This window comes from Heptranchias perlo, chromosome 15, assembly GCF_035084215.1.
Source record: "Heptranchias perlo isolate sHepPer1 chromosome 15, sHepPer1.hap1, whole genome shotgun sequence".
In the NCBI taxonomy this organism is placed as follows: domain Eukaryota; kingdom Metazoa; phylum Chordata; class Chondrichthyes; order Hexanchiformes; family Hexanchidae; genus Heptranchias; species Heptranchias perlo.
The window spans coordinates 56,752,043-56,779,000 of record NC_090339.1 but is presented as its reverse complement, the minus strand read 5'-3'; the positions used below and the strand labels follow the sequence as shown (position 1 = coordinate 56,779,000).

The following is a 26,958-nucleotide window of genomic DNA, read 5'->3' as shown; positions in this document are numbered from 1 at the left end:
TCCCCAATTGCAGGTTCTTAAACTTGCTGCGCCTGATGTGCATGAATGATGGTAAAATGAGTTGAATTATAAATTTTAAGACTCAAAGAAGAAATATACTAGTGTGGGTTCTGCACTTCCTTGGGCCCTGATTGTTTACATTGATTTAGGCCCATTTTAAATTTGGGCACATTCCAATGAAATTGGGAGGACTCTTGGGCATAACTTGACGTCAGCAAAATTGGGCGCATTTTCGGGTCTAACTTCTGGGTTGCGCCCAAGAAGGAAACTCCAGTCCATTGCGGCATTATACAGAGAAGAGAAGGGAGTGTTCCTCGTGAAATTCATCTCTCCAACAGTGCCACCAGAAGCAGATTAACTGGACATTCACCTTAATGCTGTTGCTAATACTTAACATGAGTGCTGTGTTTGCTTACATAACATTACTTTGCACTTCAACTCATTCAGTGTATGAGCGGTGATAAAAGCAGGCCTTTCGATTTGAATATAATTTCCTACTGTTTCCCCACCCCCACAACTGCCTTAGCTCTGGGGGCCACTGATATAACATCCCTGCTTCTTTTTTCCTCCAGAGACTCAACAGTACTTTTCTTCTCTGAGCTGACATGCGTCTTATAATTAAGTTCACTTCAGTCCTCTCACAGCCTTGTGCTCCACTTATTTCTCAGCTGTCCCTGATTTTTTAAATTTTTATTTATCTTGGCGATACGTCCTCGGCATGTGGTGTTCTGATTTATTTTCCCCCTTTTCCTGTCAAATGCGCGAGAGTTTACCGTGTCCTCTTGTGTACAAAACATGACCGGACAGATGGTCTGAGAAAGCAGGGCAAAGACCAAGGGAAGTCTAGATTAAACTGCATTTATTTCAATGCAAGAAGTCTGATGGGCAAGGCAGATGAACTCAGGGCATGGATGGGTACATGGGACTGGGATGTTATAGCTATTACTGAAACATGGCTAAGGGAGGGGCAGGACTGGCAGCTCAATGTTCCAGGGTACAGATGCTATAGGAAAGATGGAGCAGGAGGTAAGAGAGGAGGGGGAGTTGCGTTCTTGATTAGGGAGAACATCACGGCAGTAGTGAGAGGGGATATATCAGAGGGTTCGCCCACTGAGTCTATATGGGTAGAACTGAAAAATAAGAAAGGAGAGATCACTTTGATAGGATTGTACTACAGACCCCCAAATAGTCAACGGGAAATTGAGGAGCAAATATGTAAGGAGATTACAGACAGCTGCAAGAAAAATAGGGTGGTAATAGTAGGGGACTTTAACTTTCCCAACATTGACTGGGACAGCCATAGCATTAGGGGCTTGGATGGAGAGAAATTTGTTGAGTGTATTCAGGAGGAATTTCTCATTCAGTATGTGGATGGCCCAACTAGAGAGGGGGCAAAACTTGACCTCCTCTTGGGAAATAAGGAAGGGCAGGTGACAGAAGTGTTAGTGAGGGATCACTTTAGGACCAGTGATCATAATTCCATTAGTTTTAAGATAGCTATGGAGAATGACAGGTCTGGCCCAAAAGTTAAAATTCTAAATTGGGGAAAGGCCAATTTTGATGGTATGAGACAGGAACTTTCAGAAGTTGATTGGGAGAGTCTGTTGGCAGGCAAAGGGACGTCTGGTAAGTGGGAGGCTTTCAAAAGTGTGTTAACCAGGGTTCAGGGCAAGCACATTCCTTATAAAGTGAAGGGCAAGGCTGGTAGAAGTAGGGAACCTTGGATGACTCGGGAGATTGAGGCTCTCGTCAAAAAGAAGGAGGCATATGACATGCATAGGCAGCTGGGATCAAGTGGATCCCTTGAAGAGTATAGAGATTGCCGGAGTAGAGTTAAGAGAGAAATCAGGAGGGCAAAAAGGGGACATGAGATTGCTTTGGCAGATAAGGCAAAGGAGAATCCAAAGAGCTTCTACAAATACATAAAGGGAAAAAGAGTAACTAGGGAGAGAGTAGGGCCTCTTAAGGATCAACAAGTTCATCTATGTGCGGAACCACAAGAGGTGGGTGAGATCCTAAATGAATATTTCACATCGGTATTTACGGTTGAGAAAGGCATGGATGTTAGGGAACTTGGGGAAATAAATAGTGATGTCTTGAGGAGTGTACATATTACAGAGAGGGAGGTGCTGGAAGTCTTAACGCGCATCAAGGTAGATAAATCTCCGGGACCTGATGAAATGTATCCCAGGACGTTATGGGAGGTTAGGGAGGAAATTGCGGGTCCCCTAGCAGAGATATTTGAATCATCGACAGCTACAGGTGAGGTGCCTGAAGATTGGAGGGTAGCAAATGTTGTGCCTTTGTTTAAGAAGGGCGGCAGGGAAAAGCCTGGGAACTACAGACCGGTGAGCCTGACATCTGTAGTGGGTAAGTTGTTAGAGGGCATTCTGAGAGACAGGATCTACAGGCATTTGGAGAGGCAGGGACTGATTAGGAACAGTCAGCATGGTTTTGTGAGAGGAAAATCATGTCTCACGAATTTGATTCAGTTTTTTGAAGGGGTAACCAAGAAGATAGATGAGGGCTGTGCAGTAGACGTGGTCTACATGGACTTTAGCAAAGCCTTTGACAAGGTACCGCATGGTAGGTTGTTACATAAGGTTAAATCTCACGGGATCCAAGGTGAGGTAGCCAATTGGATACAAAATTGGATTGACAACAGAAGACAGAGGGTGGTTGTAGAGGGTTGTTTTTCAAACTGGAGGCCTGTGACCAGCGGTGTGCCTCAGGGATCGGTGCTGGGTCCGCTGTTATTTGTTATTTATATTAATGATTTGGATGAGAATTTAGGAGGCATGGTTAGTAAGTTTGCAGATGACACCAAGATTGGTGGCATTGTGGACAGTGAAGAAGGTTATCTAGGATTGCAACGAGATCTTGGTAAATTGGGCCAGTGGGCCGATGAATGGCAGATGAAGTTTAATTTAGATAAACGTGAGGTGATGCATTTTGGTAGATCGAATCGAGCCAGAACCTACTCCGTTAATGGTAGGGCGTGGGGAGAGTTATAGAACAAAGAGATCTAGGAGTACAGGTTCATAGCTCCTTGAAAGTGGAGTCACAGGTGGATAGGGTGGTGAAGAAGGCATTCAGCATGCTTGGTTTCATTGGTCAGAACATTGAATACAGGAGTTGGGATGTCTTTTTGAAGTTGTACAAGACATTAGTAAGGCCACACTTGGAATACTGTGTACAGTTCTGGTCACCCTATTATCGAAAGGATATTATTAAACTAGAAAGAGTGCAGAAAAGATTTACTAGGATGCTACCGGGACTTGATGGTTTGACTTATAGGGAGAGGTTGGATAGACTGAGACTTTTTTCCCTGGAGAGTAGGAGGTTTAGGGGTGATCTTATAGAAGTCTATAAAATAATGAGGGGCATAGATAAGGTAGATAGTCAAAATCTTTTCCCAAAGGTAGGGGAGTCTATAACGAGGGGGCCTAGATTTAAGGTGAGAGGGGAGAGATATAAAAGGGTCCAGAGGGGCAATTTTTTCACTCAAAGGGTGGTGAGTGTCTGGAACGAGCTGCCAGAGGCAGTAGTAGAGGCGGGTACAATTTTGTCTTTTAAAAAGCATTTGGACAGTTACATGGGTAAGATGGGTATAGAGGGATATGGGCCAAGTGCAGGAAATTGGGGCTAGCTTAGTGGTATAAACTGGGCGACATGGACATGTTGGGCCGAAGGGCCTGTTTCCATGTTGTAAACTTCTATGATTCTATGATTCTATAACATGTATTTCCTCCCTTTTTTGAAAGGCATCCTCTTTTGCAGGCTGAAGGGCTTTCTCCTCTTAATATTTCCCTACATTATAAAAGTGACTACACTTCAAAAGTACTCCGTAGGCTGTAAAGTGCTTTGAGATGTCCTGAAGTAGTGAAAGGCGCTGTGTAAATGCAAATCTTTCTTTTCTTTCTTTAATCCAATCTCATTCTGCACTTTTTTTTCGGTTTTGTTTTCCTGTCTCAAGGTTTTCATTTCTCCCCTTTTTTTCCTTTATCTTAAATTTTGCTCTGCAAGGTTCTATTGCACTCTGATATCCAAGTCTCATTTCTGGTTCATCTTCCTAACTCTCTGCCTTCCAGCCAAGCCTTCTCTTTTAACTTTCCCTCTGTTCAAGCACCAAGGTGTCAGCTTTGGCTCGGTGGTAGCCTGGGTCAGAAGGGTGTGCGTTCAAGCCCCACTCCCAGAGACTTGAACATGTAATTTAATCTGACACTCCCAGTGCAGTGCTGAGGGAGTGCTGCACTGTCAGAGGTACCGTCTTTCGGATGAGACGTTAAATGGACGTAAAAAATCCCATGGCACTATTCAAATAAGAGATGGAGAGTTCTCCCCGGTGTCCTGCCCAACATTTATTGCCCACCTGTGACAATAAATCACAAGTACTTCATTGGTTGTAAAGCGCTTTGGGACGTCCTGTGGTCATGAAAGCCGAAATATAAATACAAGCTCTTTCTTTCATTTCTTTTCATCTTTTCCTTGTCCTATAACTAACTCCCCTTTTTGTCATTTTCGCTCTTCATCATTGTTCTTCTTTCTCTCTCTTTGCCTTTATCTGTGTGCTTTTTTGCATTGTCCGTCTTTGGTTTGCATTACCCTACCCTCCGCGCTGATTCTTTTTGTGCTCCACACCTTTTGCAATGCAGCTGCTTTGCCCGTTGCCTGCCCACGTTCCAGCACTTTGCCTCATGATCGCAACCTCATGCATTTTGTCTTTGTTTGTTTGTTTTTCCCTTGGGAGCAAGAAAAAAGAAGAAAACATTGAAATTATCCCAGCATGCAGCAAGTTAAACAAGCAGGAAGGCACAAATTACACACCTTGGCAGTCTGTGAGGAAGAGAAGTAATTGTGAGAAAGGATCAGAGATAAGAAAGTGAGCAAGAGGAAGAGAAAATTGTGGGGCAGAAATCGCTCCCGAAATAACGGAGAGCTCAACCGCGGTCTCCGTTGTTAGTGGCGAAACGGAGGAGCAAGTTCTGGTGTTCACACATGCGCAGTGAAAAGCAGAAATCCGGAACTCGCTCCTATTGGTTCGCCGGTCATATGACAGCTTCGAATTAAAGGTATATCGTACACTGCAATCAGAGAAATCATTGAAAAAGTGCAAACTTGCTTATCTGCCCAGCTGGAAAGTAACTAATTATGACACAAAAGAAGTACAGTTAAAAATACAGGTCTAAACTAAGTTTTAACAGCATGGTAAGCCTTAATGATTGCCAAACAATTAAAAATTAACTTAAAAATGTGGAGTCTATTACCCCTTATTTAATAGATTTTGGTAATTTTTTTAAAAATAAATTAAATTTTTTTTTAACTTTTCCATTCTATCTTTTATTTAATTCGATTATTTCTTACCCTCTCTCTTTCTTGTTGCCTATAAATGTTTTTACATTGATTTTAAAGTTGTATCTTTCACTTCCTGGTTCAACGCTCCAAGCCTGCAGAGACAGTGAACGCAGCTGTCAAAAATGCCACGATCTGATTGGTTGATGGGAGAGATCGCTCCTTTTGCTTCTCCCAGGGTCCGAACGTTGCCTGAGCTGATGCTGGGCTCTTCTCCGCTTCCTATTCGAGGAAGTGCGGGAAGAAAAGACCGCGGTAAGTTAATGGGTTAGTATAAATCTATGGAGCGGCAAGCAGTGTTGGTTCGCCGCTCCGAGCAATTTCTGCCCCCAATATTTAATACTTTTACAATGCACTTAAAGATGCAGTGTCAATGCTACTTCCATTGTGGTGCGAGTGAGACTCACATTTTGACTCCTGGCTTGCAGTGTTCTAATGCTGTTAACATATAGCTCTGTGCGCACATACTCAAATTGTACATCTTGTTCACTTTCCTCCCTGCTGCAATCTGCTTCTTCCTGTACTTACCAGAAGCTGACTCAGTTACACTACTGATAACAGAGAAAAAATCAGTGACTTGACATGACCACATAAATGCTAACAGGACATTGATCTTGGGGCCCAGCATAGACAGGATGGTCCCCTGCAGTTGACGTGATGGACGTGGTTTGGCACATTTAACCAGTTGGCGTTTTTCGGTGAAAGGCAGTCCATCAGATTTGCAACTGGCTCGCAACTGAAAATCCCAATACTTGGCATTCGTCCAATGCTGACAGCTCTGGTTTCAGCAATCTGTTGTACCTCCCAAGTGCCACCAATAAGGTTCCTACTTCATTGCTTCATCCAGGCAGCCAAGGGATTTAAGGGAGCATTTGCAGGGCACCTACAGTCGGACGATGGTAACTAGTTTGGTCACACACGACCCTGTTGATATTGCTTGACTGCTGCCTCGCTGGAACATTAACTATTCTGGTTAAGAGAGAACTCTGCACATACTGTACCTGGATATTCACAGGAAACTCCCAAAAATTAAGAAATGTAAATGTTTAAAGAGTGCACAGGAGAATTTCTCCTCTCTAAACATTTAGTCTGAGGTGAGATGGGTTAACAAAGATCCTGCTTGAGCATTTTATAAACCAGGTTTGACACTGTACTGGATTTATACTCTGTGGTGTCAAACCAATGCAATGTGAATCTACCACCTCCAGGGAGTCTCACTCTGCTTCAGATTCAGTTCGGGCCCTGGCTCTCATAGGAACAGGAGTGGGCCATTTAGCCCCTACGGCCTGCTCCTCCATTCAATTAGATCATGGCTGATCTGCACCTAGAATCATAGAATGGTTACAGCACAGAAGGAGGCAATTCAGCCCATCGAGCCCATGCTGGCTCCTTGTAAGAGCAATCCAGTTAGTCCCATTCCCCAGTCTTTCCCTGTAGCCCTGCAAATCTTTTCCCTTCGAGTATTTATCCAATTCCTTTTTGCAAGCCACGATTGTATCTGCCTCCACCACCCCCTCGGGTAGCGCATTCCAGATCCTAACCACTCGCTGCGTAAAAAAAGATTTTCCTCACGTCACCTTTGGATCTTTTGCCAATCACCTTAAATCTATGTCCTCTGGTTCTTGACCATTCCGCCAATGGGAACAACTTCTCTCTATCTACTCTATCTAGACCCTTCATGATTTTGAAGTACTGAGGGACTTTCGGTCTATAAGATGGCCTAATGCTCGGCGCCTATCCAAAAGCACTGCATGTGCCTTGTCATTTTTTTGTACTTAGGGGCACAATGATTTAAAAACGACCACATTTAACTACAGTCAGTAGTTCTATTGATGTACAGACACTGAAAGAGAGAGTAAAAGAGATGCGAGACAATGAATTGAGGCGAACCTGACGTATTTCATCAATATGACTTGTTGAGTTTGGTAACTTTGCTGGGCAGGACTAACGAGTTCACTTACCAGGGGAGCTGTGCTGTAAAGATACCCTACGTCAGTTCCTTGCCTTTTCTCGGGAAATGGCACGAAGTTGGGTTTTTTTTTTGTTCCTGTTAAAGATTTCTTCTGCCCCGTTCATTTCCTCTAGCTGTGTTTTCCGGGTTCTGCTCGGCTGTGGACGTCGGTGCTTCCTGTGTTTGTGAGCGTGTGCAGCTGGGAGGCGAGCCAGCGGCGAGACACTATGAACTGACAGCACCGATATGATCCTTTAACATTTAACGGAGGTGAAGAGGGGGGGGGGCGGGGGGGAGGAGGAAAAAAAGTTTCCAGTCGTTTTGAAGGAACATTTTATTTTTGAAAAAGTGACCCAAAGATGGCTAAAGACTTCCCAGTTAAGAGCCTTGATAACATTGATCTTTCCTGTTTGCGGGTGAGTTGCTTTTAACTAGGCAGTTTATACAGTGCTAGTTATTTTTAGATTATCTGAAACTTGATGCTAACTGTTGTGGCCCCGAATTCATTAAAAAAAAAAGTTACTGGTAAATATCAGTGGGGTTTGCTTATCTGAAGCAGTAGCAGTGAAATCTTAGTTGTTAATCACTGATGAATGGGACTGATTTGAGTAACGAGCGTCAGAGCTTGCTGCATAACAGTGCAATGTGTCTGGGCAGTGTTTTAAAAGTCTCACTCACGTTATACAGTGGAGTGCTGCCTCCGTCAAGAGGCACGGTTACTCCGCACAGTTATCTTTCGGGATTGTTGCTTTTAGTTGTTACTTGGGGTGACACGTTACCTTAGCACGTTGAACTTTATAAAGTAGTTTAGGTGCCGAGGTTCGTTGGCACAAGAATCGTGACTGACAGTAAGTGCAGCTGGAGTCAACCTACAGGGAACTGATGTCAACATTGGGTTGGGAAGGGAGCTCTTTCACTTTAATCTGAGAAGGGAGGAGCTTTTGTATAATTGGAATTATACACCTGTTAACATAGGTGACTGAATGGAATGTTTTATTTTATTATTTCTTAAGTGCAATTTCCTTTCCTTAGGATCCTGCAGGAATATTTGAGTTAGTCGAAGTAGTTGGCAATGGGACGTATGGTCAAGTCTATAAGGTTAGATTCTGTTTCCTTTTCATAAAGAATGTGCTGAAAACAGTTACTGTTGAGTTTAATCAATTTAATGTGGGTAATTAATTTCAGATTCTTATAAAATGTGAATATTCATAAATTATTATCTGTGTTATTCATTTCTATATTTTAATTTGTTTATACTTGTATGTAAGTGGAGATTTGGCACAATGAGACGGCACACAGTCCTTCCATCCAGTTGTTGCCAACTCTGGTTGGACGTATTCCTGGAGGTTTCATCACATGATCTCACGGCTCCGGCCACCTTGCCCGGTCAAAAAGTCTTTTTTCCCATCTCCAATGTTTTTATAACTAATAAATAAAAAGTGTTTAAAGAAAATGGAAAGAAACACACTTAATTTTTTAATGCCCCTATGATTTTTTTCCTGGTTTGCTTGCAGCAGTATCCAGGAGATCAGTCTTTAATTCCTGGAGACTCCATGGCAATCCTGGAGGGTTGGCAACCCTAATTCAGTAAGACTGATATGACAAAGGTTTCCTGTCTTGTGGGGGACCTATGTACAATGGGTTTTGCTGAATATAGCAAGCATTGGCCTGCTCATTAGCATTAAATTGGTTATCTCCTTCAGAGAGGTTTACAGGTGAGCTGTTGTGGGGAATCTAAGTGTCATACTGGGGGTGCTCTCCGGGAGGGTGGAGCTTCTGTCGCCCTAGAGATGCCCTGCTGACCTTGGCCACATTTCTGACCCCGGGGTCATTTACACACAGGAGGTTGGCTCCGACATCTCCACAGGGGAGTCATGCCAGTATACAAGCATTCAGTAGGGTGGCCAACAAACTGCCTGATTTTAATTTTCTTTTTATCTCCCAAGAATTTTGCCTTTCACTGCTTGGCCGCACTCTAATAGTGCTTGCCCAGGCCCCTCCTCAGTTTTTGCCCTTTGGAGCCGCTCTGCCTATCTCTGAGCATAACAGGCAGCCCCTGCGTCCAACGTTCTAAGAGTGAAAAGGGCAGGAAACAGAGCGGGGTCTGTGTTTACCGCATTTACACATGTTTTGCCATGTGGCAGTTCCTCAACGGACCAACCAGCGTAAAGCAGCAGGGAGAGGGTGACACTGCAGAGTGTGACCCTGAGATAGTTTATGCTTCTGTCCACCCCATATGTGCCAAATAACTGGTGGGTGTGGGAGGGTGAGGGTGAGGAGATGGAAAGCTAAGGGCAGTATGTTCCTTTACACTGTAAAATTGAAACATTTTTAAGTTGTGCAGAGACTTAGTTTTCAAGCTGTCTTCTGGATATTCTGCTTAATGGATATTTTACCCCATTAGTGTTTTCTGTGTAGTGTCAGATTGTAGGATCAGACTGTAGTTTGTAGGTTAAACTGTTCAATGCTCTGGTGACAGACGTATTGGGTCCTGATTTGTTCTTTGCAAAGAGAGGCACACCATGGGTGTAAGTTTATTGTACTGAACACATAGATTTATCAAACTGATATACATTTATAAATGATATTGTCACATCATTTTTGATTTCATGTTGGAAGAAGACTCTATGAATATTTTAATACTTTGCTACCCAGGGGTAATATGCTATGCTAGTCTGTAATATTGGGAGTAATAATAGTCCATATTTTATTCTTTTTAAAAGATATTCTCCATTCTTTGTTACCTTCCCTCACCTGTGCCAAGCACCATTCCCCAGCTACCCATTCCCCATGCTAGCAGCTTGTCCTTATAGTTTCCATTAATTTTATCCTAGGCGGGATCCAGGTGGTTCCCAGCCGCTCAACAGCTCCCTTTAGTTGCCAGGTTCAGGTAGGACATTTACTGCTCGGGGATTCAAGGGGTTTATATCCATGTCCCACAAATGTGTGGCACAGCTTATTCATGTACAAGTGTGCAATGTGGCCAAGCCACCTCTGATATAGTGTGAAATTTTTAATGCCATAGTAGATCCGTGAGTTCTATGCTGTGAGCTATGGGCAGATGATGGATGTGATTTTTCTGATCAGTCCAGGGAAATCCAAAATTTATCAACAACAACAACATTTATATAGCACCTTTTAATGTAGTAAAATGTCCCAAGGTGCTTCACAGGAGAGTAATCAGAAGGGAAAAAAATTAACACGAGCCAAAAAAGACCAAGTGATCAAAAGCTTGGTCAAAGAAGTAGCTATTAAGGAGCGACTCAAAGGAGGAGAGAGAGGTAAAGAGGATAGGGAGGGAATTCCAGAGCTAGTGATTTATCAGTTTAAATCAACCGGGATCCATCTCTCCATTCTGTGCATGTGCAGTGCCATTTTTTGAATGCACTGTTTGCCTTTAAATCCATCTACATCATCAGTGTGCCAGCTTTTTACTAATTTGAAGTTCCTGCATTGCAAATCGTACTTTTAAAAATAAAAACAAAATCCACTTTATATCGTGCTACATTGTTCGGCTTTTGATTTCAAATCCGTCTGAATTTCAGGTATTCATAACTAAATTTAAACTTGTAAATACCCCATATTGCTCATTTCTGCTAACAGATATATAAAGTAACTAACAGTTGGTTCTCGAGCCTCACAATAAACATGCAACAACCTTGTTTTTCCTTCAGTCCTAATTTTAAACCAAATGTTGTGGCCGTAATAGAATTCAATTACTTTCTGTTCAATTGTTTGCTCAGATTGCAGTTTCCTTTTCCACACGACTGATTGTTGTATCCCTAGGTCGCAGTTCTCAATCTCCAGCTTGCTTTGAGCAAAGTTTAGTGTTATTGTTATTTGTGTTTCTAATTTCTGCTTGCATCAAAGCAAACTCGAGTTTCGTTACTGGCTAACAATCAGACCTGCTATTCAGACATGTGAAGTATTTTGTCATTTATTGGCAAGCCCATCCTATAAGGTGCTCTCGAATTAGAACAGGTCATTTCAGGAGAGACATTTCTGACATCTGCTGCACGTGAAGAGGAAATGTTTTTCCCAACATTGGGAGGAAGTGGAGACTCTTTGCCACTATGTTGGGGGAAGAATTTCCTGTACAGTTGCAGAGAATGAAAGTGATTTGGGGGAGTCCAATTCCTTCTGCATTGCAAAACCTAGAAGTTAATTGCAGCAAGATTATTGGAGAAAATGGAACCACCCCAATGTGGACCTCTTCACCCTTCACCAACAAAAATGTCTTTATTGCGTCACCTTCGGCACTCTTAAGAAAAAACAAGTTTACACAAACGTCACGAAAAACCGTGAATTTCGCTAAAAGATATTGTGACTTAGCATATCTGTTTTTCCTGACAAAGTTAGGGAAAGCTTTAGCTTAAGGTTTCATGTGAAATTGTTCGTCAAGAGTTTTGTACTGTCAGCATTACCTGGATTTCTTTCAAAAATTCCTTTCCATTTTTGTTTCTGTGCAAGGAACGTGGGAAACTGTATTTTTAGGTGTGCATGCCTTGGATGTGAGTGGCTTGTAGGGTTTCAGGCAGTACCTGAGTGGAAGGAATCACAGCCCCCAAGTGACAGATCCCCCCCCCCTCTAGGTTCCGTGAATGAGCTTGACTGTAAAGTCAATCATGAACGTTTCACTGAGCTGACTGGCTGGGCTATCAGATTACCAGCTCTGCACATAGACGTTTGACTAAATTGCAATGTTACATTGATAGACATGCCATCTTGGAGGCAACTAATTCCAAAGGGGCCCATTTTATCTCCCTACCCCCTTTTCCCATTAGACAACTGACATAGAATCATAGAATGATTACAGCACAGAAGGAGGCCATTTAGCCCATCAAGCCTGTGCTGGCTCTTTGTAAGAGCAATCCAGTTAGTCCCATTCCCCCGCTCTTTCCCTGTAGCCCTGCAAATTTTTTCCCTTCAAGTATTTATCCAATTCCTTTTTGATAGCCATGATTGAATCTGCTTCCACCACCTTTTCAGGCAGCGGATTCCAGATCATAACTACTTGCTGCCTAAAAAAGTTTTTCCTCATGTCGCCTTTGGTTCTTTTGCCAATCACCTTAAATCTGTGTCCTCTGGTTCTCGACCCTTCCGCCAATGGGAACGGATTCTCTTCATTTACTTTATCGAAACCCTTCATGATTGTGAACACGTCTATCAAATCTCCTCTTAACGTTCTCTGCTCTAAGGAGAACAACCCCAGCTTCTCCAGTCTATCCACGTAACAAAATCCTTAATTCCTGGAATCATTCTAGTAAATCTCTTCTGCATCCTCTCTAAGGCCTTCACATCTTTCCTAAAGTGCGGTGCCCAGAATTGGACACAATACTCCAGTTGTGGCCAAACCAATGTTTTATAAAGGTTCAACATAACTTCCTTACTTTTGTACTCTCTGCCTCTATTCATAAAGCCCAGGATCCCGTATGCTTTATTAACCACTTTCTCAACCTGCCTTGCCACCTTCAATGATTTGTACACATATACTCCCAGATCTCTCTGTTCCTGCACCCCCTTTAGAATTGTTCCGTTTAGTTTATATTGTCTCTCCTCATTGTCCCGGCCAAAATGTATCACTTCGCACTTCTCTGCGTTAAAATTCATCTGCCATGTGCAGGTTTGACTTCTCCAGATACCAGGAACTCCTTACAAGTGGCAATAGTGAGTTGCACAACTCACGATAAAACGAGTGCATTACCACTATTTTGCTCACCACAGCCTGGGCTTACACCATCCCCATTAAACAGTTGTTTCATGAGTTAGTGCTGCAGAGCACCAGCAATAACTGCTGAAACCAATTTGCAACCTGATCATGGTTGTGGTTGGATCTTGGATATAGAAGTATGTGTTCTCATTCCCAGCCTCCAGGTAATGCCTTGCAGTCTAATGCCTTAGAGTTTCCTCATTAGCTGTATGGTTGACATCTGCTTCAGTATAGTGCAATGACCAATGCAAGATTGCTTGGAATGTGCCAGCCACCTTGATGTTCTGGGAGTCTGAATCCAGTGTTGCAATCCAGGCTTACTCATTACTAATTACTTAATCCAGGTCTTGATAGGCTTTGTCAAAGACATATGCCCACTTTGAGACTGACTTCCCCTGAGGGACAGGTTCATGTAGACCAAGACCCATACTCAAATGGGTACATTGTCAGATAGGCTCCATCTTCCATCATGTTATAAAATATTTCTACATTATATCTTTTCGTATGAGTTTTTAATTAGGCCAAAGTACTGGGATTTTTAAAATGGAAGCTATTGCTGCTGATTCTGATGAGATTTTCTTTGTCCTATAACAAAAAGGCATAGCCTCAAACTTCAAAGTGGGAAAGTGCAAACTCAACATTGATCTATATGCGGTGGAGAGTGTACAGAATGGACTGCCGAAGGAGGCAGTGGAGGCTGATTGTATCAGCAAATTCAAGAGAGAGTTAGATAAATACCTGGCAAAAAATTTGTCAGGGGGGTAAGAGAGGTATCATGGAATATGACGAGCTCGATGGACTGCAGTGGTCTTTTCCAGTGTTGTGTACTCCTAAATTCTTTTTGTCTTGAGAACCTGTAGCTAGAGTGAATTATCAATTCTGCCTGTTAAAGGACCCCTTTAGTCACTGATGAGCAGGTATGGGGCCGGCACACCCCAATCAGGATTCCTCAGCGGCCCCCATGGCTGCCAACCAAAGATAAGTACATAAAATGTTATATTTTAAGGAACACCTCCCTGTGGAGCCCAGAGGTGCAGGAGTGTTACCCCACCTCCACAGGAGTCGTGATCGACCCCCTCCCGGGACGAACTGGACATTGATGTTGCCCTTTGGGTGAGCTGCCTGTGGAGGCACAGTCAGTGCCGGCAGCTCTCCCCAATTATTCAATTCTCAGTCCTCGGGCCTCTTGCTTCGGGCGGGGTCCAAGTCTGGGCCCAGAGCAATTTCCACCCCATGGTGTTTCACAAGTTACAAGCCTGTTGATCCTGATTTAGTAACCAACTCATTCAGACAGCTTTCCACTTCAGGAAGATAGAAGCAATTAATAATGATTGTTGGGTTGTTGAGAAAGAGTTTTTGGCTCGTCTCCATAGATAGATTTGTGACTGTTGTGACAGATTTGTTTTTGATTTTAAGGCTTCAGGTGAAGCCTGGTCCAGATATTTTACTGAAGCTTTTTGATATATCTTAAGTTCACCTGTTTCAACTATTTGGTTCCATTTTACAATTTTCCAAGATACAATTAAAGAACTTCAAGAATCGAAAACACTGTTATTTTCTCTTAGAAATGAATTTAAATAGTGGTAAAAATGCTGCAATTGGTCTAATTCTGTTGATTTTGTTTTGCTTCTGCATTCATTTACATCTTACAATAAGTACAATGTGTAGTTATGCCTTCATTATATTTTGAGAAACTCCCTTGTGTCCGTACCCTTGACTTTCTATTCTCCTGCCATTTCTTCTGTTGGGTGAGAACAGTTTCACACTGGGCTGTGATGCTTCCTCTTTGGTCAATTAGCTGCCTGGGTAAATGTTGGCAGGTATTTGACTGAAGAGAGCCATTGCTTATGAATGACTGAATGGGTGAGATACTAGATGGCTGCCAAGGAGTGAGGAGCACATCCCAGCATGAAACAGCATCTGCAAGATAGGGGAGGGATGTGTTCTGAAAATATCTACATGATATTCCAATCCTCAAGTTTAGTCACCTTCTCTGAGAACATCAGTAAATTTATTCCTGAACCTCTGCTGACTACCTTCATGACCTGCGTGTTGGTTGATAGCATTCTGTAAAAAGTTGTCTAGCATTTTCTCCATGACACAAACTGGTCTATAATTATCTGCTGTGTGCTTCAGTCCTTTATTTTAATAAATATCAGGGTCACAGGGATCAGTTTCCAGAACTTTGGGACAGCGTCTGTATTTATGGAGTTGATAAAAATGTTAGTCAGAATCTCACCTATTTCCTCTCTCGTTTTTCTTACAAGTTATAGGGTGTAACCCAGCTGGTCGAAACGTCTTGCAGCCATTCAATTCTACGGAATTGGCATCAGGTGATGGCATTAATTTGTGTTGGCAAGCACCACGCACCCTGATACAATCATTTGGTTGAGAGTAGTGCTGATGACATTAAATTGAACCATTATTCCTCTTTCAACACTTCTGGCACGAATTCTTTGAAGTCACGTGAACAGGAAACGAGAGGTTAGCTATTGGTTTCTGTGGTCACTGCAGAAACAAAAGGGGGTGAAGTTGATTTGGCCAGTTGGTTGGGAAACAGGTCACGAGGCAACCAGATAATTTTTTAAATGCCATCATGGATATTACAGAACATAGTTTGAGAAATATAGTTGACATACATTGAACTGGACCCAAGGGCATGATTTTATTATCGGGGAGCCCAGAAGGGGGCAGGGGGTGGAATCCTTACGCTTTTGACGTAAGGACGTCTCTTTTTTCTCAGTCGGACAGGAGAAGAGGAAGGAAGAGGTAAGTGTTAGATTGGGGGCGGGGGGGGGGGGTCAGTCATCTGGGGAGCCTTAGTCATTGTGGGGGAGGTAGGGAACAGTCAGTGGGGGGGGGGGCGGTCATCAGGGGGGGAGTTGGGAGTCACCTCTGGGTGGGTCAGTCACTGGTGGGGCCGGAGATCGTGAAGGGTGAGGGGAGGCCAGAGATCGTGAGGAGGGGAGGTCGGAGATCATGGGGATGGGTTGCTGCTGGTAGGCTTGTTGTGGTCCTGCTCCTCCGGGCCCACAAGCAGCGCTATAAATGCTATATTAGGAAGGCGAATGGTATGTTGGCCTTCATTGCAAGAGGATTTGAGTAAAGGAGCAGGGATGTCTTACTGCAGTTATACAGGGCCTTGGTGAGACCGCATCTGGAGTATTGTGTGCAGTTTTGGTCTCCTTATCAGAGGAAGGATGTCCTTGCCATGGAGGGAGTGCAACAAAGGTTTACAAGACTGATTCCTGGGATGGCAGGACTGACGTATGAGGAGAAATTGAGTCGACTAGGCCTATATTCACTAGAGTTTAGAAGAATGAGAGGTGATCTCATCGAAACGTATAAATTTCTAACAGGACTTGACAGACTTAGATGCAGGGAGGATGTTCCCGATGGCTGGGGAGTCCAGAACCAGGGGTCACAGTCTCAGGATACGGGGTATGCCATTTAGAATTGAGATGAGGAGAAATTTCTTCACTCAGAGGGTGGTGAACCTGTGGAATTCTCTACCACAGAAGGCAGTGGAGGCCAAGTCATTAGAAGTATTCAAGAAGGAGATAGATATATTTCTTAATGCTAAAGGGATCAAGGGATATGGGGAAAAAGCAGGAACAGGGTACTGAGTTAGACGATCAGCCATGATCATTTTGAATGGCGGAGCAGGCCCGAAGGGCCGAATGGCCTACTCTTGCTCCTATTTCCTATGTTTCTATGTTACCTGCAGTTTCAGGCCTTCTTGCCTCCTCTCACGTGGCGTGAAGTAGAAGGCCCAGGAATCCCTGCCCCCAGGGGCAGAAAACAAAATAAAGCTGTTAAAATGGAGGCCTGCAGCCTCCCTGAAAGCTTTTAGTGACCGACCCACCTCCTGAGAGCGGGTTGGTCTCCCGGCCCTCGCCCCGCCTCCGTTAAAACTGGAAATGGGCGGGTTGGAGGCGGGCTGGGGGCAGCTTTAAGATTTAAAAAATTTTTACTGCCCCCAACGCAACCGTTTTTCCGAGTTAAAATCATATCCCAAGAGTTTATTATATAGATGAGAAAGTCCATGCCTGTTACTGGCTCATGTTTACCCTTTACCGCTCAATTGCTGCTATATCCTAGGTTTTAAAAGTAAAGAGGTCAACTTAAACCTATACAAATGATTGGCATGATGGGCTACTCAGTCTCCTTCTGTTATGCAAAAATCTGTGATTCAATATATTTTTAATAAAATGCAATTTTTTTTTATTCGTTCATGGGATGTGGGCATTACTGGCAAGGCCGGCATTTATTGCCCATCCCTAATTGCCCTTGAGAAGGTGGTGGTGAGCCGCCTTCTTGAACCGCTGCAGTCCGTGTGGTGAAGGTTCTCCCACAGTGCTGTTAGGAAGGGAGTTCCAGGATTTTGACCCAGCGACGATAAAGGAATTGGTTTGTAATCAGAACTATTTTCACCAAACAGTATGACCCCGTAAATCCACAGACCTCTCGGTGCACTCCCACCATAAAAGTGCAGCTGAAGACCCACAAATTAAACTGGAACCCAGCTATACCCAGTCCCAAGCTACGCTGCTACTTTCTGTGGGGTCTTGTTTGGAGTGGAACCTCCATCTGCCTCACATGTGGTGCCCTGCATCAGAAAGGGCATGGCCTGGATACCTGGAGAATTCTGTCAGCATCTGCAAGAAATTGGCCTCCTTAAAAATGAAGGAGCCTTTTCCTGACCCTGGATACTTAAGCAGGATCAGGAGAGAGAGTTCCCGGTGGGCAGATCCTGGCCATGGTTATTCGAGCTTCATACGTCAGGAATGTGCATAAGAAAAGTGTCTAAGAGGACAAGTAGATAAGATTCAGCCCGTCTGCATAACAGGGAAGTTCAGGGACCATGTAGCATTTCAGACCCACATTTGAGCTTTTTAGGACATCTACGTTTGGGAGGCACCATACAGTTAATATAAGTCCATGATAACAAGATAATGGACTTCTCGTCGATGATTGTCATATAACGCCCTTTTGTCTTCATCATTCCACCTGAGTGAAGATATTTGATTTAGATATTGAATGTCCCCAGGCCTCAATAATATGTTGATTTCTGCTGAATAGTTTTGTTTCTTGCAGGAGGATGCAAGGGCCAAGTGCCAATCATGACCAGCTAAGTAGTTTGAAATAGATTGGAGAAATGAGAGGGAGATAAGAATGGAATAGAAATATATATTGGTGTCCTGTCATCCAGCGTGTTGGGCTGCAGAGGAACACACAAGGATTGAGAAATGTTCTTTATTTATTAGTTCCTTCTATTCTGAGGTCCTTTTTGTATGGAATTCTCCTTATGTTTTCACATTGTTCTGACAAATATTGATACACAATTATTAACTATTTATAGGATGAGAATAAGGAACACATAAATATAAAATAGACACAGAAACAAAGATTTTGCCTCCAGCATACTTCAAATGTCACACATGCACAATATGTATCGTGTTGCACCCATATTGGCTCAAATTTCAGATTCATAAAACCACATCAAATCACAGCTGAACAGCTCGGAACCCACCAATGATCAAATAGCATCTTAAAAAAGGAGAAGGAAAGAAAGAAATAGATGGATAAGTATGTTATTGCAATTGTTGATAGTGATCAGTGCAGTTCAGTTGTAGTAATCACTTTAGTGGTATTTCCCCTATTGAAAGATTTAAACTCATTTTATATTGGGTTTAGTGGAGTCCCGGTGCGGCCAGATCCTGATGTATGGGTCTCGCACAGACCTCAGCGACACCAGTGGATGCTTGGTTTGAAAAAAAAGAAAATGTCTGCCCAGCAGCCGGCCTTAGCTAATCCAGCAAATTGGATAAATACTTGAAGGGAAAAAATTTACAGGTTTATGGCAAACGAGCTGGGGAATGGGACTAATTGGGTAGCTCGTTCAAAGAGCCGGCACGTTGGGCCGAATGGCCTCCTCTTGTGCTGTACCTACTATGATATTATGAAGTTTGGGGTTGCTGCCGGCTGCATGACATGTTGGGAGCCAATGGCACCAACACCCTACTAAACCCAATGTAAAAGAGGCTTTAGTTGTAGCATTGTTACTATGTACTTTGCAAAATATAAATGTTACTGGACTAGTAACCGAGAGGCCTGGACTAATAATCCATACATGAGTTCAAATCCCACCATGGCAATTTAAGAATTTGAATTCAGTTGTAAAAAAAACAAACTCTGGAAATAAAAAAAAATGGTATCAGTAAAAGTGACCATGAAGCTGTCGGATTGTCATAAAAATCCAACTGGTTCACTCATGTCCTTTCGGTAAGGAAACTTGGTCAGGCCTATGTGACCCCAGTCCCACAACAACATGGTCGACTCTTAATTGCCCTCTGAAGTGGCCGAGTAAGCTATTCCGTCGGAGGAACTATGGTTGGGCAATAAATGTCAGACTTGCCAGCGACACCCACATCCCAAGAATGAATATGTTTTTAAAAAATAGGTAATAGCATTACTAATGGACTGCCAATTGTGCTTAGCTAGGGAACTGTTCAGGATACCGAGGGTTACTTCACAATTGCACCATTCAGCACACACCAACATTCCCAAAGTGCAGAATTTGCATCAAACGCACTAACGTACTGAACAACTCACCAACAACAATAACAACTTGCATTTATATAGCGCCTTTAATGTAGTAAAACGACCCAAGGCACTTCACAGGAGCGTTTTCAAACAAAATTTGACACAGAGCCATGTAAGGAGATATTAGGACTGGTGAACAAAAGCTTAGTCAAAGGGGTAGGTTTTAAGGAGCGTCATAAAGGAGGAGAGAGAGGTAGAGAGGCGGAGGTGTTTAGGGAGGGAATTCCAGAGCTTAGGGCCTAGGCAGCTGAAGGCACGGCCGCCAATGGTGGAGTGATTAAAATTGCGGATACGCAAGAGGCTAGAATTGGAGGAACGCAGCGATCTCTGAGAGTTGAAGGGCTGGAGGAGGTTACAGAGATAGGGAGGGACGAGGCCATGGGGGGATTTGAAAACCGGGATGAGAATTTTAAAATCGGCGTTCCTGGACTGGGAGCCAATGTAGGTCAGCGAGCACAGGGGTGATGGGAGAACAGGTCTTGGTGCGAGTTAAGATACGGGCAGCAGAGTTTTGGATGAGCTCAAGTTTATGGAGGGTGGGAGATGGGAAACCAGTCAGGAGAGCATTGGAATAGTCGAGTCTAGAGGTAACAAAGGCATGAATGAGGGTTTCAGCAGGTGACCTGAGGCAGGGATGGAGACGGGCAATGTTACGGAGATGGAAGTAGGTGGTCTTGATGATGGAGCGGATATGGGGTCGGAAGCTCATCTCAGGATCAAATAACACATTGGTTCGGAGAAGCTGAGCATTTATTTAACCTGCTATTTAAAGTGTGGTGAGTGCTCAGCAGCATTGCTCAGGAATACTGCATTCATCATGGAGCACGGGATCAGCAGTACATTGGGAATTGTTACTTTCTGATACACTAATCTGTTGGTTACAGTGATCATTTGAGCAACTAGCCAAATTGATCACTGTCCCAGGATTCTACTGTAACATGAACAAATAATTAGAATGTGATTGCCATTTAAATCAGCAGTACACTTGAACTTTTGTAAACTATAAGTAGAAAGTTTCAGATCTATGCATCAAATTTGTCAACAGAGGTAAAGTTCTGTGTTACACTTTTTAAAGTATTAAGAGGGCAAGAATTCCAATCATTTCCTGCTGGTTTCTTCTGACTTTGGGATCTGCCAAAGAGTAATTAGCCTCTACTTGACTTCAAAAAGCCAAAGCTATTAGTCTTTGTAGCCTTAAAGAGACAAGAGAAGGTATGCACAGCTGCACCTTAGCAGCAGAATAATACATTGTGCTTTGCATGATACAATGGTCCTGCTATGAAATAGCAAATCATCTGGTTTATCAGGAGAGATCTGGGTTTTTTTTTGTTTACTTGGTCACTGAGACTAAGGAAGGTAAGAAGTTGGGAATTCGTTCTAAAATAGTGCAGCATTTGCTCAGATCCAGCTGGTTTCACCAGCATCCGTCTTGGCTCTGGGTCAATTTTAGCTGTGCTGAATTGCAATTCTATTTATGTCCTTGTAGGTGCGTCGAGTGGAAAGCAGGATGAGGTTGCAATAAAATGCAACGAATTACACGACGAGACGAGAGAAGTTGGGGTTGTTCCCTTTAGCGCGGAGAAGGCTAAGGGGAGATTTGATAGAGGTGTTCAAAATCATGAAGGCTTCTGAAATAAGGAGTAAATAAGGAGAAATTGTTTCCATTGGCAGAAGGGTCGGTAACCAGAGGACACATTCAAGGTAATTGGCAAAAGAGCCAGGGGGAAGATGAGAATTGTTATGATCTGGAGTTCACTGCCTGAAAGGGTGGTGGAAGTAGATTCAATAATATAATGTTCAAAAGGAAATTGAATAAATATTTGAAGGGAAGAAAATTGCAGGGTTTTGGGGAAAAAAAGCAGGGGAGTGGGACTAATTAGATGGCTCATTCAAAGAGCCAGCACAGGCACGACGGGCCGAATTGCCTCCTTCTATACTGTACGATTCTATGATTCTACGTTGCTTGAGTCCAGAATGGTGGAAGAGGTGGAGCACTCCTCTACTTTGCAAGCATTTCTTTTTTATAAGTGGTATATTATTGACAGATTTTTGCAGCACTGTTACATGATTAGTGATATTAGAATTAACAAATTGTGCCTCTGGTACATGATATCGGGACATGAATGTGAACATTGCACAACCAGGGATTTGAGTACATAATCTAGGCTGGCACTTCGGTGCCAGTACTGAGGGAGTGCTGCACTGTTGGAGGTGCCGTACTTCAGGTGAGACGTTAAACTGAGGCCTCGTCTGCTCTCTCAGGTGGTCCTAAAAGATCCCATGGCACTATTTTGACCCTGATGTGCGCAAATTGGCTGCCTCATTTCCCTACATTACAACAGTGACTACACTTCAAAAGTACTTCATTGGCTGTAAAGCATTTTGGGAGGTCCTGGGGTCGTGAAAGATGCTATAACCAAAGGCAAGCGTTTTAATTATTTTCTTAAGAAAGATCTTCCTGTGAGGAGTGCTCTCCCCCCGCCCCCCCACCCCGACTCCACGGCAATCACAATCACTTCCCCCCCCCCACCCCCACTCCAACGTGGTAGCCCCCTCCATGCCCTCCCACGGGCTTACCTAAGAGCCATCGCTGGTGAGGCAGGCTGCCTGAAAATGATGTGTAATCGGGCCAGTTGCAGGTTGAGGGGCGATCAGTGCTGGAAGCTCACCCCAATTATTCAGATGGGGCCTGAGGCTCTGGTTTCTTTCAGCCACGCACTGCCTCCATAGCGCTACGTCTAGGCCCAAAAACGGGCCTAGACTAATTTGTACCCCAACATTTCCAAAGATCGGTAGCTAGAGAAAGACTATTAATGTCTTCTCATTGTGTAGTGGTCAATGATTTCTTAAAGTATTAACTTCTGTCCCATCAACAACAATAAGCTACATTGAGATAATGGGGGTGATTTTAAACCCCAAGAATGGGTGAGCAGGGGACGGGTGGGAGTTGGAAATAGTTGTTTTTTTCCGGGTTTAACATTAGTGCGGAAAAGTACAGTCTTCCCACTACGAATGCAAAGTCCAAAAATTTTGCGGTTGCGACCCCAAAAAAAAACTATTTTCAATTCCCACCCGCCCCCAACCTGCCTATTCTTGGGGTTTAAAATCACCCCCAATGTCTTTAACAAAGAAAAAAGTCCCTGTTCAGGTGGACATAGAAGATCCCATGGCACAATTCGAAGAAGTGTGGGGAAGTTCTCCCTGGTGTCCTGACCAGTATTTATCCCTCAACCAACATAACCAAAACAGATTAACTGGTCATGGTTTTTTGGAAGCTTGCTGTGGAAAAAATGGCCATGATGTTTGTCTGCAAAACAATCGTGACTACACATCAAATGCTGTTAGTTAGCTGTGGAGCACTTTGGTACAACATGAGGATGGAAAGATGTGAATGCAATTTCTTTCTTTAATTTCATCCCTGTTCCCCGTGTTGAAGGGAGTGAGCACTAACATTGTTTATCGATGTAATCCCGTGTCACAGGCTGGTTGCTGGATTGCTATATTTTGACAAGGAGGCACAAAGCCTGTTAAGATAAATGAAGGAATGATGCTAACATTTTACAAAGTTGACTTTTAAAGCTTTATAATTATAGTCAGACTTTCTTTACAAACAAAGGTGACCTCCCAACTTGTCCCGTTTGCTTTGAAGGCCGAGGTCGGTTTCAGCAATGTCTGCTTTGTGTGCTCATACCACTAACCTCCACTCTTTGCTCTTGGATTCCTGCTAATCACAGAGCCTGAACTCCAGGGAGAACAGTAGAGTTTAGCAACATAAATAGACAAACCGCATGCTACTGATCTTGACCATCATTGCAGAACTGTAACTTTCTAATGCATATTGTGAGGGATGTATTTTTTTTGCCAGTGTTGGAGTATTTTTAGTGCCCATTTGTATGTGTGGAAATGTTATTTCTGAGCTAAATGCAGGTTACTGTAATTTTGGGATGTGTTTTGGTTATTGCTGTTTTGAATGTTTGCAACTTTAGCAGCCAAAGCACGCTGTGATTGAAATACAGTTAGTCTGACAGGCAGCCAAATATTTCATTACGGAACAGCCTGTAGGGAATGCCAGCTCACAGTCTTGTATTGATTTAATGTTTATGGTTTATGTTGAAAGCCGTAATATGTATTTTGTGGTAAGCAGACATGGTATAATGTATACACGTACACACACTGGCCAAAAGCTAAAGCTAGAGTAATGGTTTTCATATTTGAGATCATGCATGCTTTTCTCAGAATGTTCATCACACAATGAAATGAAAGACTTACCTAATGAAGTCTTTTAGAAATGTCTGAAAGCCTTTTGCAAACAATGAATGATTTTGAAGTGCAGTGGTTGCTGTTATGTCGACAGTTCTGCACCTGATAAGATCCCACAGACGATGATAAGATGAATGATCATTTAATCTGTTTGTGTTGGTGTTGGTTGAGGGAGCAATGCTGGCTATGACATAAGTCAAACTCTACTCTTCAAATAGTGCCATGCGATCTTTAACGTCTATCTGAACTGGCAGACAGGCTTCAGTTTAGTATTTTATCCAAACAATGGCACCTCTGGCAATGCAGATCTCCCTCAGTACTGCTCTAATGCACCAGCCTCAATTTATGTGCTCAAGCCGTGAACCCACAACTTCTGACGAGAATGCTACCAACTGAGCCAAGTTGACATAAACTATAAAGTAGACTTTACAGCATTCACATTTCTGTCTTCAAAAGCCTTCCGATATATAGGATAATATATTTCACATACCTTGTGAAAAATGTGTATATACTTATGGCAGGATATTTCTGGTTTTGTATGCCTGGTTTAAGTTTTGAATGTCATGCCACAAAAACACTTAGACATCTAAGGAGGGCCTCTGATTGGGCTTGGGTACATTTTTGTTCATAACTTAGTGAGCCACCCGATGAGTATCAGAAGCTCTCTCCTGCTCAATGTGGCAGGTTCCAGGAGCTTGTTTTGAAAATAGGAGCAGACAGTGCAGTCAAGCTATTTTAATATTGTGTTGGTTAACTATACTTTGACAGACTTGGGAGCTAGCAGATAGCTCTGAGGCTGGCTCTGAGTTTTGCCACGGTATAATGGATGTGTGCATTTTTGTGGGTTTGATGTGAGGGATTAGACAGATATCATTAATCATTCCCTCATGTTGAACACCTAGGGGATATATTTTTCTCTGTGTTAAGTTCAAGGAAAGTTATTTGACTAACCTGTCACACTGAATCGTACCCTAGTGTTAAGATGTTCACTAGTGAGGAGTGACCCCATAAGCCAGTACTCACAAGGGGTGCACCTTGGGAAATTGTGATTTCCCATGATGCACTTCCTGCAAGACCAGCTCCCTATTCGAAGCCCTGCATTGTGAAATCAGCCCAGTTAACGGCCGCTAAAGGAACATTGCACGTGAAAAGGAGATTCTGATGGCCAATTCTGAAATATCGAGGTGTTGTGATGCCCTTACCAATGTGAACACGTCAGGAAGCAAATGCGAACCACTTCAAAACGTTTGTGTGAATTAGTTTATAGTCCGATTGCTTTTACACATACACTACAAGAATAATTAGAGGTGTTTTTTTTAAATGGAAAATAGAAAACTTGTGGTGTTTAGGAATATTCTGCTTGTATTTAGTCTCTTGATCTGTCTGGGAGGTTAGTGGTTGGCTCGGTGTTGCAGACAAACCTTACATCTTGTGCCTCTCCATCATCCTATCTACAGCAGCACAGTTGGGAGGTTTTCCTGATACATAAAGGGTCAATGCCAACACTGATGATTCACAATCCTCACCAATGACTTTCAAAATTCCTGCTGGATGTCTGCAGAAAACGGAAGTTTTTTTAAACCCGATCTATCCCCGATTATCGGACTGACCTATGCTAAAACAGTCATGTGGTTTGAAGGATGAAAAAAGATACAAAATGCCTTTAGTTCTCCTAACCTTCTAACTACATTATGGCGCTGTACAATCAACATTTTCAAAACTAAGAGTAACCCCTCAAATGATGAAGCAGTCCGAGCCCGCATGCAGCAAGACCTGGACAACATCCAGGCTTGGGCTGATAAGTGGCAAGTAACATTCACGCCAGACAAGTGCCAGGCAATGACCATCTCCAACAAGAGAGAACCTAACCACCTCCTCTTGACATTCAACAGCATTACCATCGCCGAATTCCCCCACCATCAACATCCTGGGGGTCACCATTGACCAGAAACTTAACTGGACCAGCCATATAAATACTGTGGCTACAAGAGCAGGTCAGAGGCTGGGTATTCTGTGGCAAGTGACTCACCTCCTGACTCCCCAAAGCCTTTCCACCATCTGCAAGGCACAAGTCAGGAGTGTGATGGAATACTCTCCACTTGCTTGGATGAGTGCAGCACCAACAACACTCAAGAAGCTCGACACCATCCAGGACAAAGCAGCCCGCTTGATTGGCACCCCATCCACCACCCTAAACATTCACTCCCTTCACCACCGGCGCACTGTGGCTGCAGTGTGTACCATCCACAGGATGCACTGCAGCAACTCGCCAAGGCTTCTTCAACAGCACCTCCCAAACCCTGACCTCTACCACCTGGAAGGACAAGAGCAGCATGTACATGGGAACAACACCACCTGCACGTTCCCCTCCAAGTCACACACCATCCCGACTTGGAAATATATCGCCGTTCCTGCATCGTCGCTGGGTCAAAATCCTGGAACTCCCTTCCTAACAGCACTGTGGGAGAACCTTCACCACACGGACTGCAGCGGTTCAAGAAGGTGGCTCACCACCACCTTCTCAAGGGCAATTAGGGATGGGCAATAAATGCTGGCCTTGCCAGCGACGCCCACATCCCATGAACGAATTAAAAAAAAGGTTTATTTAAATACAACTTACAGCTCAGGACCTGAATTTTGGTGTCTCATTTATTACAATACCAGTTATCCTTGAATGCCATGTTAACTTAAAAATAGTTTTTTTTTAAACCTTTAATTGGTTCCTACGGCCATATTGATCAAAATTGCAAGGAGCCTGAAGATTAAAGGAACTCTATTCCTTCATAGAAATGTTTCTGGCTGAGGGAATATGTTAAATTTTTAAAGGTTAGGATATATATTTTTAAATAAAGATGATTTTAAAGTACCTTTGGAGAATTTTCAGTGGCAGAATCTCTGGTATCGCCAGCACGAATGCCAATTAAATGAAGTAAAATTAGAAGTTACTTTTAAAGAAATGTTCAATATACAGTGCCTCATTTTGTGCAAGGATGTCACAGTATTTATTACAGATTGTATTTTACTTTGTATCACTGCTATTATGAGTACACTATTTTAAAGTTTGTTGACGTTTCAGGGT

General features: G+C 43.2%; 1 protein-coding gene across 3 annotated transcripts in view; it reads left to right on the top strand.

Annotated features, from left to right (window-relative positions):
• Nucleotides 1-7,604: 7,604 nt before the first annotated feature.
• si:zfos-2326c3.2 (mitogen-activated protein kinase kinase kinase kinase 4) overlaps nt 7,605-26,958 on the top strand; it is a 255,016-nt gene continuing 235,662 nt past the window's right edge. For all 3 annotated transcript variants that reach the window (XM_067997295.1, XM_067997294.1, XM_067997296.1), the window contains exons 1-2: nt 7,605-7,719; nt 8,336-8,401. In XM_067997295.1, coding sequence (XP_067853396.1) covers nt 7,663-7,719; nt 8,336-8,401 — 123 coding nt within the window. In that variant the 5' untranslated portion in view covers nt 7,605-7,662. The remainder of the gene's footprint in view (nt 7,720-8,335; nt 8,402-26,958) is intronic.